The sequence below is a fragment of the Euprymna scolopes genome, chromosome 2 (genome assembly GCF_053919585.1).
Source record: "Euprymna scolopes isolate OS-2025 chromosome 2, ASM5391958v1, whole genome shotgun sequence".
NCBI classification, from domain to species: Eukaryota; Metazoa; Mollusca; class Cephalopoda; order Sepiida; family Sepiolidae; genus Euprymna; species Euprymna scolopes.
In genome coordinates, this window is record NC_136483.1 from 25,553,391 (window position 1) to 25,575,303 (window position 21,913).

Here is a 21,913-nt window from a genome sequence, read left to right on the forward strand (position 1 = left end):
TAACATTTGTAAATTACAATTCATAATATGTATTTAAAAAAAATGATACACAAGAAAGATGATTATTTTCTTACCTCATGGAGTTTCAAAGAATGGTTTATATCCTCAGTGAAAAAACCACTAAGCAAAATGATTCTTGTATAGACTATCTAGAATTTTGCTGTTTACACATAATATGTATGTATATATGTACATGTTAGAAAATTAATATCGTCTTAAAATCCATCGTACACACATATACGCATATATATATACATATATATATATGTATATATGTATATATATATGTATATATATATATATATAATGACAGCAATGATAATAATAAAGAAACATCTTAATTTAGCATTTTTATTTGAAAAACATCTCTCTCCATAAATAGGTTTATATTTAGGAAGTCTAAATCATATACCCCAGGCTGCCGATTTTGCATATCGGAGACAGTAAACATAATTACTTCCTCTCAGAATAAAACTATTATAACCTGAAAAATTAACTTATTTTACATTGTAAGCACATGAAAAATCAGATATAACGAATTGAAAATCAAATAGTGATCCATGCACCCCCTAAACCTTTAGATATATCGATGACTGATAATATTTTAACAAACCATGCCTAAAGTTATGCTTTCACATAGTTATTAACTACGGATCCCCTTATAAATAAAATTTTAAATATTTTACCCCAGAGATATTCCTTATGGTTAAACCTTTTTAAACCCATACATTTTGTTTAACATACATACGCTTATATAAACCATTAGTTTTACTGCTATTTAACATACATACGCTTATATAAACCATTAGTTTTACTGTTCTTCCCCCATCTTTCTCCTAACCTTATTTTCTACAGACAGGGAAAATAATACCAGTGTTTGTCGTCAAACGTCTACCGTTTTAATCGATTAAAACCATAAAATATCCGCCCAGGTATATAAATTTACGTTTGACAATCTTACTTACCTCAATTCTTTCTTAAAATTGTGTATAATAATCCCTCAAGCCATATTATTTTACACTAATCAACATAATCAGCTTACTCCTTCCTGTTCGATGATAAAATATATTCTAAATCGATAAGTATCCTTTACAGTTATCTTTAAAATAACAACAGAGTGGAACGATGAAATTGTCACCCTAAAGAAAAGAACACTACAGCTGTATTTTAAAATTTTGGGATTGAAAACATCTATTCAGGTAACTTGATTAGAGCTGACATACATTCAGTGTAGTCGCCTTCAGTTCCAATCACTCGCTTGGTACGGGTCCAGAACTGGGAGTATGCCTTTTCAATATACGCCAACGGGAGCTCCGGAGATCTGGCTGGCTTTGTTGTTGTGGGATGTCATGTTGGTGATGTTCTCGACGTATGACCAAACAAAGTAGTCTAGCGGGTTTAGATCGAAGGGTAGGTGGCGTTGAGAGGATGATACAAAAGCGTATCACTCCTTCTGAAGCAAAGCTGGGTTAGGGTTAGAGTTAAGGTTACGGTTAAGGTTGCACCAGGAGACCACCACACTCTTCAGCACATCCAGGTACACTTTCGTGTTGACTTGTGAAGCCGACCACTAATGTGTGAGGTGACATGATATGGCCTTCACTTTAATCCACACCAAGGACAATGACCGTGGCCGGAAACTTTGTTTTCAACACCCTGGGTGTGTCCTTGTTATATGTGGCAATCCAGCGTTGCATTTTAAGGGTGCTGGAAATGGTCCTGTTGTCATAACTTGGATTGGTAAGAGCATAAGTTTTATAGCGGCGTATCTCCGGTATCTCTCGTTGAACATTGTGTCACTTTAAGACATGATCGAAGCCACCTATCGATTTCAGGATTTGTACACAACTGGCCAACTAGCAGATGATCGGCAACAAAAAAGAAAAACTGTGTTAATCAAACGGACATTAGAATCAGGGCGATATTTTTATCGTTCCACCCTTTTACTTTTTAAACTTAAGCGCGGACCAATTTAAACTATAATTAACTTTGCAATAGATCGAAATTCACACAATTTAACGTGTCTATATATAAAGATTTTACGTCATAATATAACATCATTAATCTAAAATAGACGCTTTTAATTTAATTTTAAATGTCTTAAAATTCAATCCCAAAACTGAAGTAAGTTCAATCTAGATTCGCGCTCCATCTATTATCATCTATGCTAATATAATTCTATATCCTTATATTAAAACTGTCCCTAATATTCTAGCTGTGTTTATATATGCGTGTTATGTTCGGCTTTTATTACATATATATATATATATATATATATATATATATATATATATATATATATATATATATATATATAATTTTATAGAATCTCGCTAGATTCAGCCATTCTGATGAATCGTAGATGACGAAACACGTGTAAGTGGATAATTGTATTTAAAAAAAAAAACTGAATATGCCGCTCCCCATTTGGGGGTACCAAACTGGTCAAAGGGAAAATTATTCTCAACTCGCATTTAGGTAAAAATGCCCTTCCATATAAACAAATGAATTTATTTCAATAAGTACCGCTAACAAAAAACAAACAAATAACACGCACACACACACACACACACATATATATATATACGTGTGTGTGTGGATGTATGTGTATATATGGGTGTTTATCTATATACATAGTTTCTTTGTGTATGTCTATACATATGTATTTATCTGTATCTATATAAGCATGCTTATTTCCACTTCTTTACATCAGACTTCTACCCAAAACTTACACACACACCACAACTTACACACACCAACACAACTTACACACACACCACAACTTACATACACACCACAACAATTCTTATTCAGTTAAAAGTTCACAGAAAATCTCAAATTTAATATCTCTCGCGCCTGTCGTAAGTATTAGCCTAATTTCCCCAGTTATTTTCGCTTTTCAATTGCTGGCTATAGAAAGAAAATCGCGGAATACTATTCTTCTCTCGATATTAATATCAATGTTAGCACTTAACCCTAAAACTAAATTATTTTTACCTATCAAACCATAATTTTCTACGCTACATGACTTTTAACTTAGAAATATAGGTCTATACGATCTGCATAGACATATATCCACTGCATTTACTGAAACGCAACTGAATTTTCGAATTTCAATCAAGTTTCCAATCAACTCGACTCTATAGATATTGCTTACTCTTAAATTACACCGCTATATATTTTGCTTATTGTTTATTCTCTGAGGATGAGAGCCATTCTTTTAGATTTCCTTGAATAAAGAAATAATTGCGTTTACTGTGTATTCCGTGTTCGAAAACTAAATGTTGTTATGTGTTATTTATAACGTACAAAATGTTAACTTCTTTTGATATACCTATGCTCTTTCTATTATTGAGCGTTTTCATCTGTTATGTATTTTCTTATAAATTTTAGTGTTAATATTTAGATATATACTTTAAGTTTTAAAATTTTTACATTTTCCAGATTTTTTAAATTGTAAATTTTATATGTATATATATATATATATATATATATATATATATATATATATATATATATATATATATATATATATATATATTGTTTTATGTATTCATGTTCAGTATTTACTTCGATACAGGTTCAATACATAAAAAGAACTGGGTTGAAAATATATATATGGCAATTAAGCTACACAGATTTTCAGAGTTTCATTCTCATGAGGATTCATCTAGCTATTGCATAAAATCGATGTTTTTACGTGTTTTCTTTATGTCCCTGTGGTACTGGCTTTGTTAGGCAACCAATCAGATTTCGTGTTATTCAAATACCCATTTGCCGTAGCCAATGAGCGTGCGTTTAGAAGGCAAAAGTAATTTAACCTTTAATTAACGTGTTCCTTTGTCCTATTTTGTGGAGGTATGAATTTTATTTTATTTGAGTTTAAAACTGGCCTAAATATAATGAAAGGAAATCACATGAATATAAAAAAATTTGGTCTAAAAGTAGAAGTAGGGACTGACATAAAAATAACATTTTTTCATTTATTTATCCTTTAATATATTTTTATTCTTATTCATCCCCAAATAAGGCGTATTGGACATAAGGGTCTACAGTTTGGGATCATGGCTAACAGGGGATTATTCAGTTGCGATATGTCTGTTTATATTACATTCAAACTTCTGCATGTAAATAAAGTCAGGTAAGCAGGAGACAGGGAAGTTTTACTGAAATTTAACAATCCGAAAGAAGACACTATTATAATAGAAAGCTTTTCTGACATCTAATGATATCAACAGTGAAGGGGTGGAATTTTCCTTCTTTTCGAGTTAGTCGGAAGCATGCATGCCGATGTAGTACAAGGACTATAAATTTATAAGAACACATTCCATTTAAATACTTATAAAACTAGACATGCATGCAAGATTGCAGCGATGGGACAGAGGTTAGAGCTTGGCCGATAAAGTGGGGCGTATTTGATTATGACTTTTTTCTTGACCCTATCTAAAATGAAGAGACTTGCAGTAGATGCACAAACCCAGGTCTGAGCGAATAGTAGTTTTGTAGAGATATAGAATTTGCTCAGGGGTGCGTAATTTTCTAGCACGTTAGAGAGAGCCTACCGTGATTGCAGTAGTACGAAACATAATTTGGTTTAATGCATATTAATAAGACTTATTACATTGACTCAGATAATAAATATCATTAATGCAGGTCATCGATGTCAGTTCAATTGGCTTTAAGTTTCTGTTTCTTTATCGAGGAATATTTAAAGAATTAAAAAAAATTGATTATTCATTGTCTTTCATAATATATTCATTGCAGGAGTGATGTTTGCAATGATTAAATAGTTACAAACGAATATTATTAATGACGCAGTTCACTATCAAATTGATACTGCTTTACTGGTGTTGAGTTTCTGCATTCGGTATATAATTCATTTATAGGAGTGTTACTGTTTTATTTTTCAAATTATTTCCTAATTGATTTATGAGTTGGGATTAAGCGCAGGAAGCAATTAACATCATATCCACATGCATAAAAAGCAGTGAAAAAATCTGTCTGTAAGTTGTACTTTGTAGTTCAGAACGACATTGTGTATAATACCTGAAACGACATCTTTAGTGAGGTTTTATGTTGGTATCTATGTTATATTTATTACAAGCAGGGTGATCAGAAGTTGCTCAGGATCACACACACATGTATATATATATATATATATATATATATATATATATATACATGGATCACACACGCATATATATATATATATATATATATATATATATATATATATATATATATATATATAGTAAGTTATAAAATATATATGGCGATTAAGCTAGACTGAATATTCCTCGTTTCATCCACTCTAGGACTCTTCAGGTTTAATCGCGAATTCTGTTGTTGTTTGTCGTTGTTATATGCACATCTTCTATTGAAATTTTAGTAAGCCAATCAGCTTTCTAGTATCCACCGCGCCCTTCATAGCTGTAAATGACGAAACATGTGTATTTGGATAATTAACTTATATATGTATATGTTTATAAAGGTGAAAATGTATATGTGTGTCTGTGTGTGTACATTTCCATACCAAATAACTCTGTCAATATTCAGTCTAGTGACTCGAAATGTGACATTAGGGGTATTGAGATTTGGAAAAATCTTTTTATTCGGTTTTTGGCCAGACATTTGGCTGTCAAAGAGTCAAAGTTCAACGATTTGACTCTTGAAAACTCTTGCAAACTCCTCTGCCAATTGTGGGTCTAAACACTTGAAATTTTAAATGTAGGTTACTTGGACATGGATTAATCTTTTAAATTTTATATGAGCAAAAGAAAATAAATGTTACGGGGTCACAATTGGGGTCAAAGTTTTAAAAAATTTACCTCTGTGGTCTCTACCAAATTACTCAGCCAATTTTTGGTCTAAACATTTGAAATTTCACATAAAGGGTATTCAGAGACAGGGAAAGCTATTTAATCGGTTTAGGTCTAAAATTTGAGCTGCCAGGGGGTCTAAGGATAAAAGATTCGACCTTTGCGGTGTCTATCAAACTACTCAGCCGATTTTAGGTCTAAAATTTTAAATTTATGCATAACAGGTATTCAGACATGCGGCAAGCATTGGATTCAGTTTTAGGGGAAAATTTGGTTTCCAAAAGGTAAAAGTTGAAAAAGATTACCTTTGCAAATTCTACCAAATTTCTCCGCCAATTTTTTATCTAAAGACTTGAGATTTTAGATGTAGGCAACTTGGACATGCGTAAAACTTTTTTTTATTTTGATTTGAAACCAAAATAATAAATGTTAAGGGGTCAAAATTGGAGTCAAAATTTTTAAAAATACCTTTGCGGTCTCTACGAAATTACTCAGACAATTTTTGGTTTAAACATTTGAAATTTTACATAAAGTGCATTAACACGTGATTAAGTTATGAACAGTACATAGGGCCCAAGCAAAGCTGGGCTTAATTGTAAGTTTATATATATATATATATATATATATATATATATATATATATATATATATATATATATATATATATATATATATATTAAATTAAAATGATGAAAGTTACATAGAATTGTATGCATCATTAGATCAATGAGCTCTAAAATGAGAGAAGATGTAAAAAAAATCCCTCTTAAGGCTATGGTATTTTGAAGCTAAATGCTTATCATTAGAAAAAGAGAAAAGCTATATAAGGATATACAACGCAAAAACCGACAAATGAACATTAAGATTAGAATTTTTTTAAAGTCATAAGAGAATATAATAATGAGGATCATTAAAGAAGATGAAAAATCGAAAAGTAGTGATAGAGGAAGGAGTAGATAAGCGACAAGAGAAATAAAATAGAAAATGTATAAAATGAAGAGTAAAGAAGAAAGAAATCTTACGTTAAGATAAAGAAAGAGAAAAATCCAAACTTTAAAGATTGTCTAATTGACGTCCTTAAACTGGCATTCGGGAGAAAATAACAATTTTCTAAGATAAAACGAAACGAAAAATTAAGAAAAACAGAAAAGCTGAATATATATTTTATCCAACAGAGAGAAATTTAAACTAAAAAACTCCCTTTAAATAATTTTAAGAAACCTAAGTAAAATAGATTTTTTATTAAAGTGAAGTCTTAAGAAATAATAAATAAATCATTTTCTATATTATATTTCCCTTAATCTCTATTTACCCATTCCACATTTTCTTAGAAACTACTGCACCACTCTGGCTGAAATTTTCTAGAGACTTTTGTCGTAATAAAGTGCAGGGAGTGACTATTATGGTGTCCGTTCAATAGGCAGTTTGGGAATAATAATGTTTAATATGTATTAGTCAGAACAATACCATATTTACTTTGTAAGTTTTTTCTATTATAAACTATAGCTGTGATTGTGCATGGACCTTTGTTCTGATAAGTGAAACCGGTTATAATATATCTGTTCTAGGAATAGCTAAGGAATAATAGGGCTTAGTAATTAATTCAAACATAAACACAAATTTAATCATACGCAATTTGGCATAAAACACTGATTCCATAACATGTGCCCGTTTTCAGTGGGCTAAAATGTAGTTATAGGACGATTCCAATATTTTTCCCAATTCTGATACTATTATTGATTCTGTTCCAAATTCGCGATTTAAATACAATTGCCGATTTCAGTTCTGATTCATTTATTTAGACAGAGAATTGTTCTTTGTTATTTTCTTTTAGGATTACTGTAAACTCCATATTGGAAAGATAAACAATAGATATGTGGGGGCTGATCAATAGATTTAAGATTTATCATTTTATTATCAGTATCAACAACAGGAAATTAAGTTTTAATTTAAAGCAAACAAAAGAACCAAATTAAAAGAAACGGGTTAGCATCGAAAAATAGGCATACATTTTCAGATACCGATTATGATACCCCCAAATGTTGCGATTTTAAAAATTCCAAATCCTGAATCTGATTAAATGTACGAATGCTACTAAAAAGTCTTCTATTGATATAAAGATGTAACAGTCTTTATTTATTACATTTAAACTAATGTCATCAGCATATCAGGGCAAAATATGCATATTTTTGCCAAATGTTTGCTGTTATTAACTTATGAACGTGTATAAGATAAGAAGAGCTGAGCACTTTGAGAATTTGTATAATCATAAATGTCTGTTAAATGCAAAGAAATTATAATACATCAGGATTTTAGCTGAAAAGACGCATTTGAAATGAACAAGAGTTTTTTTCCCCTTTGAAAATTCAGAGTGAACCAATACAAACAGAAGAGTGGTCATCCAAATAAAACATAACCCGCATAAACTTTACTGAATTTTATTAATATTTGTAAAATGTAAAGAAACTTTTTTAGACATCAACCATGTGCATTTGTATGATTATTGTTCAAAGTTTCTGTTATCTTGATAAGTTATCTTCATGCCTCGTACCCGAAAAAAAGTGTTTCAAATACATTTACAATTTTGACTTTGAATATTTTTTAACTCTCTGAATTTCTGAACCCAGTCCTGCAAAAAAAAACTTTTAAAAAGTTAAATAATTCGATTTTTAACTATTCTCTTTATTGTTTCATAATTGTTTGAAATATTTATTCTTTTTTACAAAGGGCCACTAAAAGATAAGGATTAATAAGTGTACGACGAGACAATATAATAGTAATCGTTAGTTGTAGGAATTTGGTAAATTTGGTTACTTAAAGGGACGGTTCATCAAGAACTTGTTTACGTTGGACTTGAAAAAAAACATATTGTAATAAACTGGACATTTTTTATGTACTTTCTTTTATAGCGGTGAGTTGGAAGCTTATTAAGGTTGCTTTTTGGTCGGTTGGGATCTGAATTATTAACTTACAGATCATTTTATAAAAGTAAACAAAACAAAATGAGCTCAGTTTACGATAATGCGTTATAGAATCACAGTTTAATTTGTGAATGGATTTCTTTCAATGAAATCTGTTCTAAATTTCTGCCATTTTTCCACCGAGCAACGCCGATATACGTATATAATATTATTAACTATATGTCTAGGTATAAAACTTCAGGCTGAAGCACTTCCTCTCGGCCAAAAAAAAACAAGAAAAAAAACAGAGCCCATTATTTATTAAATTATATCCACATTTATAAAATTTAAAGATACTTTTTAGACTTTATCCTTTGAATTATCATTATTCAAGGTTTCTGTTATGTTGATCGCATTGAATAAAGTTATCTTTTGAGTAAATTATGCTCAGAATGGGCACCGTAACGCTGGAGGCAAACTTGTACACGTCGTCACTGTGTCTCGTTTTTTATCAATGTTCATTTCTGTCATAGTACTCACTGTCCTACCCGATTAAGATCCCCTTAGACTATTTTGAATTTCTGTACCTTGTCAAAAATTTGGCTCTTTGATGGCGTATAGTGACGTTGAAAATTTCTCCGGAATTTGGCTTGCACTCCACGTTTTCCTTTATAGACCATGACATGTTGGAAAAATATTTTTTAATATGTTCTGCATATGGTTGACTATTATATTCTGAAAGAGGAAAGAAAAATTTAAAGCTAACAGTTATATCTTTTTTTTAAATATGGGTTTTGTTACTTAATTGTAGATTTTATATTATACATTGTTCTCCTTTCTATTTTTATACTGACATAGAATTGCTTATTTATATATATATATATTAAATGTCGGTATATAAGCGCAGTCCATTTAATAAAGTACAACCAAAAAAGCATGTGGACCAGATCTCATCCCGGCTGTGCTATTAAAAAAATGCTCTGCCGAGGTTGCTCCAGTTCTGTCTAAACTTTACAATAAATGCCTTAACGAATCTTGTTTTCCCGACTGCTGGAAAACCGCCTCTGTGGTACCAGTCTTCAAGAATTCTGGTGAAAGAATTGACCCACTAAATTATCGCCCCATTAGCCTCCTCCCGCTTTTCGCCAAAATATTTGAGTCCTTAGTTAATCAAGCCCTAGTCCAGCACCTAATAGCTGCTAAACTCCTGACTGACAAACAATATGGATTCAGGCAAGCCCGTTCAACAGCAGATATCTTAACTGTAGTTTCTGAACGTATATACCGTTCATTGGATAAAACAGGGGAGGGTAGAGCGGTGGCCCTTGATATATCTAAGGCTTTTGACAGGGTATGGCATGATGGTCTTCTAAGGAAAATTAGATCATATGGAATCACTGGAAGAATTCATAATGTAATTAAATCCTTCTTAAGTAATAGAAAAATCAAAGTTGTCCTCGACGGACATACATCCAAACAATATGACATAAATGCGGGAGTACCTCAGGGGTCTATCCTTGGACCTCTATTATTCCTGATATTCATAAACGACCTCCCTGATAATATTGTTTCGGAGATGGGTATATTTGCCGATGACACCACTCTCTATAACAGATATGAGGGGAAAACAAATGAACACATATCCAAGAAAATGGCAGAAACACTAGAGGATGATCTCTAATCCGTAGTGGAATGGGGACAAAAATGGTTGATCACATTCAATGCTGCTAAGACTAAGCTTGTTTCCTTCAATAACTACAAGAAACCTTCTCTACCACCAATAGCAATGGGCAAGAACACATTGCCTGAAAGTACTTCTTTTAAACTCCTCGGCCTAACGTTTACAGGGAATATGAACTGGAATAGATACATTAAGAGCATTGCCAAGGCTGCTGCAAGGAAGGTTGGCTCCCTCTACCGTGCTAGAAAACTACTTACGCCTGCCAGTATCCTATACCTCTATAAGGCAACCATTCGCCCATGTATGGAGTACTGTTGTCACATCTGGGCTGGTGCATCTGCTGCTTGTCTCTCGCTCCTGAACAGGGTTCAAAAAAGAGTCGCCAACCTGATAGGTCCTGAACTGTCATCTAGGCTTCAACCTCTGTCCCATCGACGAGATGCTGCATCCCTCTGCCTGTTCTACAAATACTTTAATGGTGAATGCTCTGACGAACTGCAAACACTTGTACCTCCCCGACGTAACTACCCCCGACAAACCCGACAAGCTACTAAGTCTCATCCCTTTACAGTAGAGATCCCTAGGTGCAAGAAAGCCTTTTACTCCAATAGTTTCTTCCCCAGAACTGCGGGTCTTTGGAACTCCCTTCCGGGATTCTGCTTTCCCAACTGCAATGATATGCAGAAGTTCAAGTGTAATGTTAACAAACATCTTTCTACTCTTCTCCCTTCATAATGACCCTGCTAATTGATTCCCTAATAGTAGCCCCCTGCTTCAAAGTGGTACTGTGCCTTGTTTGGGGTGAAAATTGAATAAAAAATTTTTTTTTAAAAAATGATGTATTGATAATTCATAATTAGTTTTAAATGTGTGAAAATGCAAAAGTGTAAAGTCTTAAATATTCAAACAAGAAGCATGAAATACGGATATGAAACATTGTGAGAATTATAAAATGGATACTTTTTGGAAATTTTAATAATAAATTTCAATATCGAGATAACTTTTCACAAAAAATGTTTATTAATTTCGTATCAACAATAAATACAAGTAAAATCAATTATAATTAATTCGTTTTTCATATCTTTCTATTTCAGAATCTCAAAACAGTTGAAGATGATTTTCTTATTGTATCTGATGTTTGGCATCGCAGAGTTAATTCAAGCAAAAACAGTGCCGCTTGGTAAAGACGCAAAATTCGCTTTGGATTATCATAATAAGCTGAGAAGAGGCGAGAAAGCTGCTAACATGATGAAACTGGTAAACCATTATTTACAGAACATATGGCACCAAAAAGATCAAATCTTACTTTTCTTTTAAGTGCAACATTTATTATTATTAATTATTATATTATATTTATTATTATAATGCATTATATATTTATTGAAAAAGTTAAATATCTGATTATTTTACGTTTTGATAACTTTAGAGTGCGAATGTTTATTCTTCTCTAATTTTTGTTTCTTGCAATTGATTGTCAACGTATATAGTTTGAAAAATGTAAATGTTACTGTATTTGTTGTATCTTGATTCAACAAAGCAATTGGACCTGATGGCATTCCAATCATAGTGCTCAAAAAGCTGCAATCCGATCTAGCTGCTATACTTGAAGAGCTGTTTAAATGTTTTGTTGAGGAAGGATACTTCCTAACATCTGGGAAGATCTTGACAGTTTGATATTGTAAAATACTGGAGGTCAGTCTTCTGCATCTCAGTACTGACAAATCAGCCTCGCATGCGTCACGAATAATTTGTTTGAGTCTGTGATGAATAGTGAAATTGAGGACCACATTAGCAAAACAATCTACTCAGGCATAAACAATATAGCTTCTGTGCTGCAAGATTTACAACTGATTTGCTGACAGTAATATCACACAGGATCAGTGAATCTATTGATTGTGGCCTCGTTTTTAATTAACATATCTAACGCATTCGATAGAGTTTGGCATAAAGATCTACTGCTAAGGAGTTTCAGCTATGGAATAACTAGGAATATCTTGTCAACGGTAAAGTCCTTTCTCTCATATAAGTTTGTTAAGATAGTTGTTGATAGGCAGAAGTCCGAAGCTAACAGTTTGAACGGTGGTGTTCTTCAAGTGGGCCATTTTCTGGATCTCTATGAATGAACCCACAAAACACATTCTACGGTCATATATCTCAATAGATTTTTTAACAAAAAAAATTTCAAGATATTTATATGTATATATATATATATATATATATATTTATATATATATATATGTGTGTGTGTGTGTGTGTGTGTGTGTGTGTGTGTGTGTGTGTGTGTGTGTGTGTGTGTGTGTAGATATATCTAAGGCTTTTGACAGGGTATAACATGATGGTCTTCACTGGACGAATACATAATTAAATCCTTCTTAAATAAGAGAAGAATCCAGGTTGTCCTTGCCGGTCGTACATCTAAACAATATGATATAAATGCGGGAGTACCTCGGAGGTCTATCCTAAGACCTTTATTATTCCAAATATTCATAAATGACCTCTCTGATAAAATTGTCTCTGAGATGGGTATACTTGCTGATGGCACCACGCTCTATAACAGACTCGAGGGGAAAACAAATGAACACATATCTATGGAAATAGTAGAAACATTAGAGGAAGACCTCCAATCTGTAGTGGAATGGGGACAAAAATGGATGGTCATATTTAATGCTGCCAAGACTGAGCTTGTTTGCTTAAATAATTACAAGAGTTCTTCTCAACCACCAATAGCTATGATTAAAGATACATTACCTGAAAGTACTTCTTTCAGGGAACATGAACTGGAACAGATACATTAAGAGCATTACCAAGGCCGCTGCAAGGAAGTTGGGCTTTCTTTACCATGCTAGAAAGTTACTTACGCCTGAGAGTGTCCTGTACCTCTACACGGTCAGAATTCTCCCATGTATGGAGCATTGTTGTCACATTTTGCCTGGTGTATCTGCTACTAGTCTCTCGCTCCTGGACAGGGTTCAAAAGAGAGTTGCCAACCTGATAGGTCCTGAACTGTCATCTAAGATTAAACTTCTGTCCCATTAAAGAAATATTGCATCTCTTTTTCTGTTCTACAAGTATTTTAATGGTGCGTGCTCTGACGAACCACAAGCACTTCTACCCCCACATAAATACCCCTGACAAACCTGACACGCAGCTAAATCCCATCCCTACACAGTAGTGATCTCTAGATATAAGAAAGCCTTCTACTCTAGTAGTTTCTTCCCCAGAACTGCTAGACTTTAGAACTCACTTCCGGGTTCCTGCTTTCCCAACTCTACTGACATGTTCAAGCGTAATGTTAGCAGATATCCTGCTGTTCAAATCCTTTCTCTGCAACATATGTACCCGATAGTAACTCCCTTCATCAAAGTGGCACTGTGCCTTGTTTGGGGTGAAAATGAAATATTTAAAAATTTATATTTATTATTATAAAGCCAATCCCCTATTGAATAGTATTATATAGTACTGATTTCAAAAGTTTTTTTTTTATGACCTGGGTGCCATCAACTAAAATCAGCACCAAAACATTTAGTGCTCAAGCCACATTCTTTACGCCAGAAAGATAAAAAACATTTTTCAATTAAACCATTTCTAAGTGTCTTTGAATTTGCGCATGCGCACACGTAACAGAAATATGTCGGCAAGTTAAAATAGTTTTCATTTCAACCTGCCGACATATTTCCGTACGCGTTATTCATCCATTCAAACAATAATTTTACTCATTATAACCCGCCCGCGGTGTATGATTACTATTTCCTGTTAATTTCCCTGTTATTTTATCAGTAACTTATCGATTAAATATTTACACACAGACACATGCACATGCACATACGTCTACTGTTTTATTTATATACATCATTTTATTGATCTTTTATGAACCTTTTATTAAACTCTTAGCCTCTGTTGTAAATTTTTCAAGTTTTTTTTACTAAAATTTATTACTTAGTATGTGTTTTACATGGGGCTCACCGCTTATCAAGTCATGAAAGCCACATAAGAATAAAAGTAAATGACCGTCAGGTTACCTGTGAGACAACACTGTGATTATCAGTAGTGGTGAAAATTGCATAGAATTTGATTATTTAAGACGACATCTCAACAAGAACCTTTTTTTTACATTGGACAGGTTATAGTCAGTTGGAAAGTAGTCCGCGATATTATGTTCGACGGGCGAGAAGCTCTTATTATTTTTTATATTCTAGGTAACATGAAGCACCCATGTATGTTTAAAATATTTCCGTTTATTTCTAATTTATGAAGTCAAGTGCAATTTGCTCATATACGTATTTATATATTTATTTGCATGTGAATATGATCTTCCTTGTTTTATACATGCATATCTTTATCTCACTCTTTAGCAATGGAATAGACAGTTAGCCAGAGAAGCGCAAGCGTGGACTAAACGCTGCAGATTTAGGCATCAATATGGTGGCCGGGGTGAAAATTTGGGATTTACCACTGGGAAGAAACTAACCCTGCATGAACGTGTCAAACATTCCTTGGATTCTTGGTTTAAGGAGAAGAAACTGCACAACTGGGGCGCCTCCAGATGTGATGCTTCCTGCCATTACACTCAAGTAAGTGTCATTAAGCTGTTATAGCCACTGCATTAAAATGCGGATAGAGTAACGATATTTAGTCCTCTCCCACTGCAAAAACTTAGACACCAGGATCGGAAAGTGAGATTAAGAAATCAGCCCTCACCCATAATAATAATGGCATTCTGACCTGCAAAAAGTGCTAGGGAATCCCCATTGCCCCCCCCCCCGGTACGGGCGCCCCAGGCGATGAACAATAAAATAACCCCTCCACTAAAGAGAGAAGGCAAAGCCTGGGAGGGTGGATCGCCAAGAACTGCAAAGGAGTAAATACCCACCGTCAAATAAACAGGGACCGGATCATTACAGGAATGGTCTAATCTCTGTTAATTTGAGGGGAATGGTCTACTCTCTGTTGATTTTGGGGAAATAGTCTAATCTCTGTTGATTTGGGGGGAATGGTTTAATCTCTGTTGATTTGGGGGGAATTGTCTAATCTCTGTTGATTTGGGGGGAGTGGTCTAATCTCTGTTGATTTGAGTGGAATGGTCTAATCTATGTTGATTTGAGGGGAAATGTTCTAATCTCTGTTGATTTGGGGGAATGGTCTAATCTCTGTTGATTTGGGGGGAATGGTCTAATCTCTGTTAATTTGGGGGGAATTGTGTAATCTCTGTTGATTTGGGGGGAATAGTCTAATCTCTGTTGATTTGGGGGGAATGGTCTAATCTCTGTTAATTTGGGGGGAATGGTGTAATCTCTGTTGCTTTGGGCGGAATGGTCTAATCTCTGTTGATTTGGGGGGAATGGTGTAATCTCTGTTTATTTGGGGGGAATGGTCTAATCGCTGTTGATTTGGGGGGAATGGTGTAATCTCTGTTTATTTGGGGGGAATAGTCTAATCTCTGTTGATTTGGGGGGAATGGTGTAATCTCTGTTGATTTGGTGGGAATGGCCTAATCTCTGTTGATTTAAGGGGAATGGTCTAATCTCTGTTGATTTAAGGGGAATGGTCTAATCTCTGTTGATTTGGGGGGAATGGTCTAATCTCTGTTTATTTGGGGGGAATGGTGTAATCTCTGTTGATTTGGGGGGAATGGTCTAATCTCTGTTGATTTTAGGGGAATTGTCTAATCTCTGTTGATTTGGGGGGAATGGTCTAATCTCTGTTGATTTGGGGGGATTGTCTAATCTGTGTTGAATTGGGGGAATCGTCTAATCTTTATTGATTTGAGGGAATGATCTAATCTTTGATTTGGGGGGATGGTCTAAACTCTGTTGATTTGGAGTAATGGTGTAATCTCTGTTAGAATTGGGGGATGGTCTAATCTCTGTTTATTTGGGGAGAATGGTCTAATCTGTTGATTTGGGTTGATGGTCCAACCTCTGTTGATTTGGGGGGATGGTCTAATCTCTGTTGACTTAGGGGATTGGTCTAATCTTTGTTGATTTGGGGGAATGGTCTAATCTTTGATTTGGGCGGATGGTCTAATCTCTGTTGATTTGGGGTAATGGTGTAATCTCTGTTGAATTGGGGGAATGGTCTAATCTCTGTTGATTTAGAGGGAATCGTCTAATCTCTATTGATTTGGTGGGAATCGTCTAATCTCTGTTGATTTGGGGGAATTGTCTAATCTTTGTTGATTTGGGGGAATGATCTAATCTCTGTTAATTTGGGGGACTGGTCTAATCTCTGATAATTTTTAGGGATGGTCTAATCGCTGTTGATTTGGGGGAATGGTCTAATTCTATTCGTTTTAGGGGAATGATCTAATCAATGTTGATTTTGAGGGAATGGTCTAATTTCTGTTTATTTGGGGGGAATTATCTAATCTCTGTTGATTTGGGGGTAGTGGTCTAATCTCTGTTGATTTGGGGGGAATGGTGTAATCTCTATTGATTTGGGGGGAATGGTCTAATCTCTGTTGATTTGGGGGGAAATGGTCTAATCTCTGTTAATTTGGGGGGAATGGTCTAATCTCTGTTGATTTGGGGGGAATGGTGTAATCTCTGTTGATTTGGGGGAATGGTCTAATTTCCTTTAATGTGGGGGAATTTTGTAATCTGTTGATTTGGGGGGAATGGTCTAATCCCTGCTGATTTTGAGGGTATGGTCTAATCTCTGTTGATTTGGGGGGAATCGTCTAATGTATATTAATTTGGTGGGAATGATCTAATATCTGTTGATTTGGGGCAATGGTGTAATCTTGGTTGATTAGGAGGAATGGTCTAATCTCTGTTGGTTTGGGGGGAATGGTCTAATCTCTGTTAATTTGGGGGAATGGTGTAATCTGGTTTAATTTGGGGTGCATTGTCTTATCTCTGTTGATTTGAGGGAATGGTCTAATCTTTGTTGATTTCGGGGAATGGTCTAATCTCTGTTAATTTGGGGAATTGTGTAATCCCTGTGTATTTGGAGGGAATGGTCTAATCTCTTTTAATTTGGGGGAATGGTGTAATCTCTGTTGATTTCGGGGAAATTGTGTAACCTCTGTTGATTTGAGGGGAATGGTGTAATCTATGTTGATATGTGGGGAATGGTGTAATCTCTGTTGATTTGGGGGGAATGGTCTAATCTCTGTTAGTTTGGGGGGAATAGCCTTATCTCTGTTGATTGGGGGAATGGTCTAATCTCTGTTGATGTTGGGGAGACTGGTCTAATTTATGTTAATTCGGGGGTAATGTTCTAATGTCCGGTTATTGAGGGGAATTGTGTAATCTCTGTTGATTTTGAGGAAATTGTGTCATCTCTGTTGATTTAGAGGGAATGGTCTAATGTATGTTAATTTACCGGCAATGGTCCTATCTCTGTTGATTTGGTGGGAATGATCTAATGTATATTAATTTACGGGCAATGGTCTAATCTCTGTTTATTTGGGGGGAATGGTGGAATCTCTGTTGATTTGGGGGGTATGGTGTAATCTCAATTGATTGTGTTGAAATGGTCTAATCTCTGTTGATTTGGGGGAATGGTGTAATCTCTATTAATTTAGGGGGAATGGTCTAATCTCTGTTAATTTGAGGGAAAGGTCTAATCGCTGTTGATTTGGGGGGAATGGTGTAATCTCTGTTGATTTGAAGGGAATGCTCTAATCTCTGTTGATTTGTGGGGAATAGTGTAATTTCTGTTCATTTGGGGGGAATGGTATAATCTCTGTTGATTTACGGTGAATGGTCTAATCTCTGTTGATTTTGGGGGAATGGTCTAATCTCTGTTGATTTGGGGGAATGGTCTAATGTATATTAATTTTATGGGAATGATCTAATATCTGTTGATTTGGGGGAATGGTGTAATCCTTGTTAATTTTGGGGGGGAATGGTCTAACATCTGAGGATTTGGGGGGAATGGTGTAATCTCTGTTGACTTGGGGGGAATGGTCTAATGTATATTAATCAGGGGCCACTGGTTTAATACTTGTTGATTTGGGGGGAATGGTCTTATCTCTGTGTATTTTGGGGGAATGGTGTAATCTCTGTTGATTTGGGGGGAATAGTCTTATCTCTGTTTATTTTGGGGGAATGGTCTAATCTCTGTTGATTTGGGAGGAATGGTCTAATTTCTGTTTATTTGGGGAGGTTCTAATCTTTGTTTATTTAGAGGGAATGGTCTAATGTATGTTAATTTCGGGGCAATATTCCAATCTCTGGTGATGTGACGGGGAATGGTGTAATCTCTGTGGATTTGTGGGGAATGGTCTAATCTCGGTTGATTTGGGAGGAATGGTGTAATCTCTGTTGATTTGGGGGGAATGATTTAATCTCTGTTGATTTGAGGGAAATGGTCCAATCTCTGTTGATTTGGGGGAATTGTCTAATCTCTATATATTTGGGGGAATGGTCTCATCTTTGTTGATTTGGGGGCATGGTCTAATCTTTGATTTTGGGGTGATAATCTAATCTCTGTTGGTTTGGGGTAATGGTGTAATCTCTGTTGATTTGGGTGGATGGTCTAATCTCTGTTGATTTTGGGAAATGATCTAATCTCTGTTTATTTGGGGGAATTGTCTGATCTCTGTTGATTTGGGGGTAATGGTGTAATCTCTATTGATTTGGGGGGGATGGTCTAATCTCTGTTTATTTGGGGGGAATGGTCTAATCGCTATTGATTTGGGGGAATGGTCTAATTTCATTTGATGTGGAGGGAATGGTGTAATCTCTGTTGATTTGGGTGGAATGGTCTAATCTCTATTGATTTGGGGGGAATGGTCTAATCTCTGTTGATTTAGGGGGAATGGTCTCATCTCTGTTTATTTTGAGGGAATGGTGTAATCTCTGTTGATTTGGGGGAATGGTCTAATTTCATTTGATTTGGGGGAATGGTGTAATCTATGTTGATTTGTGAGGAATTGTCTTATCTCTGTTTGTTTGGGGGGAATGGTCTAATCTCTTTTGATTGATGGGGAATGGTCTAATGTATATTAATTTGCTGGGAATAATCTAATATCTGTTGATTTGGCGGAATGGTGTAATCCATGTTGATTAGAAGGAATGGTCTAATCTCTGTTTATTTGGGGGAATTGTCTAATCTCTGTTGATGTGGGGGAATATTCTGATCTCTGTTGATTTGGGGGAATGGTCTAATCCCTGTTTATTTTAGGGGAATTGTCTAATCTCTGTTTATTTGGGGGGAATGGTGTAATCTGGTTTGATTTGGGGGAATTGTCTTATCTCTGTTTATTTTGGGGAATGGTCTAATCTTTGTTGATTTCGGGGAAAAAGTCTAATCTCTCTTGATTTGTTGAATGGTTTAATCTCTGGGTATTTAGGGGGAATTGTCTAATCTATGTGTATTATAGCGGAATTGTCTAATCTCTGTTGATTTTGGGAGAATGGTCTAATCTTTGTTTATTTGGTGCGGATAGTCTAATCTCTGTTAATTAAGGGGAATGGTGTAATCTCTGTTGATTTGGGGGTAATGGTCTATTTTTGTTAATTTTGGAGTGATGGTCTAATCTCTGTTTATTTGGGGAAATAGTCTAATCTCTGTTGATTTGGGGGAATTGTGTACTCTCTTTTGATTTGTTGGGAATAGTCTTATCTCTGTTGATTTTGGTGGAATGGTCTAATCTCTCTTGATTTGGGGGGAAGGGTCTTATGTATATTAATTTGGTCGGAATGATCTAATATCTGTTGATTTGGGGGAAAGGTGTAATCTTGGTTGATTAGGAGGAATGGTCTAATCTCTGTTCTTTTGGGGGGAATGGTCTTATCTCTGCAAATTGGGGGGAATGTTGTAATCTGGTTTGATTTGGGGGGAATGGTCTTATCAATGTTGATTTGAGGGATTGGTCTAATCTTTGTTGATTTCGGGGGAATGGTCTAATCTCTGTTAATTTGGGGAATGGTGTAATCCCTGTGTATTTGGGGGAATGGTCTAATCTTTTTTGATTGGGGGGAATGGTCTAATCTCTGTTTATTTGGGGGAATGGTGTAATCTCTGTTGATTTCGGGGGAATGGTGTAATGTCTGTGTATTTGAGAGGAATGGTCTTATCTCTGTTGATATGGGGGGAATGGTCTAATCTCTGTTGATTTGGGGGGAATGGTCTAATCTCTGTTGATTTGGAGGGGAATAGACTAATCTCTATTGATTTGGGGGGAATGGTCTAATCTCTGTTAATTATGGGGGAATGGTCTAATGTTTGTTTATTCGGGGGGAATGGTCTAATGTCCGCTGATTTAGGGGAATGGTGTAATCTCTGTTGATTTGGTTGGAATGGTCTTATGTATGTTAATTTACGGGCAATGGTCCAATCTCTGTGTATTTGGGGGGAATAGTGTAATCTCTGTGGATTTGGGGGGAATGGTGTAATCTCTGTTGATTGGGGGGAATGGTCTAATCTCTGTTGATTTGAGGGAATTGTCTAATCTCTGTTGATTTGGGAGGAATGGTCTTATGTCTGTTTTTTGGGGGGGAATTGTGTAATCTCTGTTGATTTGGGGGAATGGTGTAATCTCTGTGGATTTGGGGGAATGGTCTTATCTCTGAGAATTTGGGGAATGGTGTAATCTCTGTTGATGTGGGGGAATTGTCTTGTGTATATTAATTTGGGGCGAATGGTCTAATCTCTGTTGATTTAGGGGGAATGGTGTAATCTATGTTGATTTTGTTGAAATGGGCTAATCTCTGTTGATTTGGGAGGAATGGTAGAATATCTGTTAATTTAGGGGAGGTTCTAATCTTTTTCTTTCTGTTTTTTTAGGGGGAATGCTCTAATGTATGTTTATTTCGGAGCAATTGTCCAATCTCTGTTGAATTTGGGGGGAATGGTGTAATCTCTGTTGATTTGGGTGAAATGGTCTAATCTCTGTTATTTGGGGGGAATAGTCTAATCTCTATTGATTTGGGGGGAATGGTCAAATCTGTTGATTTAAGGGGAATGGTCTAATCTCTATTGATTTGGGGGGAATGGTCAAATCTGTTGATTTAAGGGGAATGGTCTAATCTCTATTGATTTGAGGGGAAATGTTCAAATCTGTTGATTTAAGGGGAATGGTCCAACCTCTGTTGATTTGGGGGATTGTTTATTCTTTGTTGATTTGGAGGAATGGTCTTATCTCTGTTGATTTGGGGTAATGGTGTAATCTCTGGTGAATTGGCATAATGGTGTAATCTCTGTTGAATTGGGGGAATAGTGTACTCTCTGTTTATTTGGGGGGAATTGTGTAATCTCTGTTGATTCGGGGGGAATGTTCTAATATCATTTGATTGGGGGGAATGGTCTAATCTCTGTTGATTTGGGGGGATTGTCTAATCTCTTTTGATTTGGGGGCGTGGTCTAATCTCCATTGATTTTAGGGGAATTGTCTAATCTCTGTTTATTTAGGGGGAATGGTGTAATCTGGTTTGATTTGGGGGGAATAGTCTTATCTCTGTTGATTTGGGGGAATGGTCTAATCTTTGTTGATTTCGGGGGAATGGTCTAATCTCTGTTTATTTAGGAAATGGTTTAATCTCTGTGTATTTGGGGGAATGGTCTAA

General features: G+C 35.2%; 2 protein-coding genes across 2 annotated transcripts in view; both read left to right on the top strand.

The window, feature by feature from the left end:
* LOC145303398 (cysteine-rich secretory protein LCCL domain-containing 2-like) overlaps window positions 1-11,511 on the top strand; it is a 97,985-nt gene extending 86,474 nt beyond the window's left edge. Inside the window, exon 6 of the mRNA XM_080144712.1 lies at window positions 11,495-11,511. Coding sequence (XP_080000838.1) covers window positions 11,495-11,511 — 17 coding nt within the window. The remainder of the gene's footprint in view (window positions 1-11,494) is intronic.
* Window positions 1-21,913, top strand: part of LOC145303404 (peptidase inhibitor 16-like) — a 56,891-nt gene that overhangs the window by 2,422 nt on the left and 32,556 nt on the right. Inside the window, exons 2-3 of the mRNA XM_080144724.1 lie at window positions 11,495-11,657; window positions 14,753-14,971. Coding sequence (XP_080000850.1) covers window positions 11,514-11,657; window positions 14,753-14,971 — 363 coding nt within the window. The 5' untranslated portion in view covers window positions 11,495-11,513. The remainder of the gene's footprint in view (window positions 1-11,494; window positions 11,658-14,752; window positions 14,972-21,913) is intronic.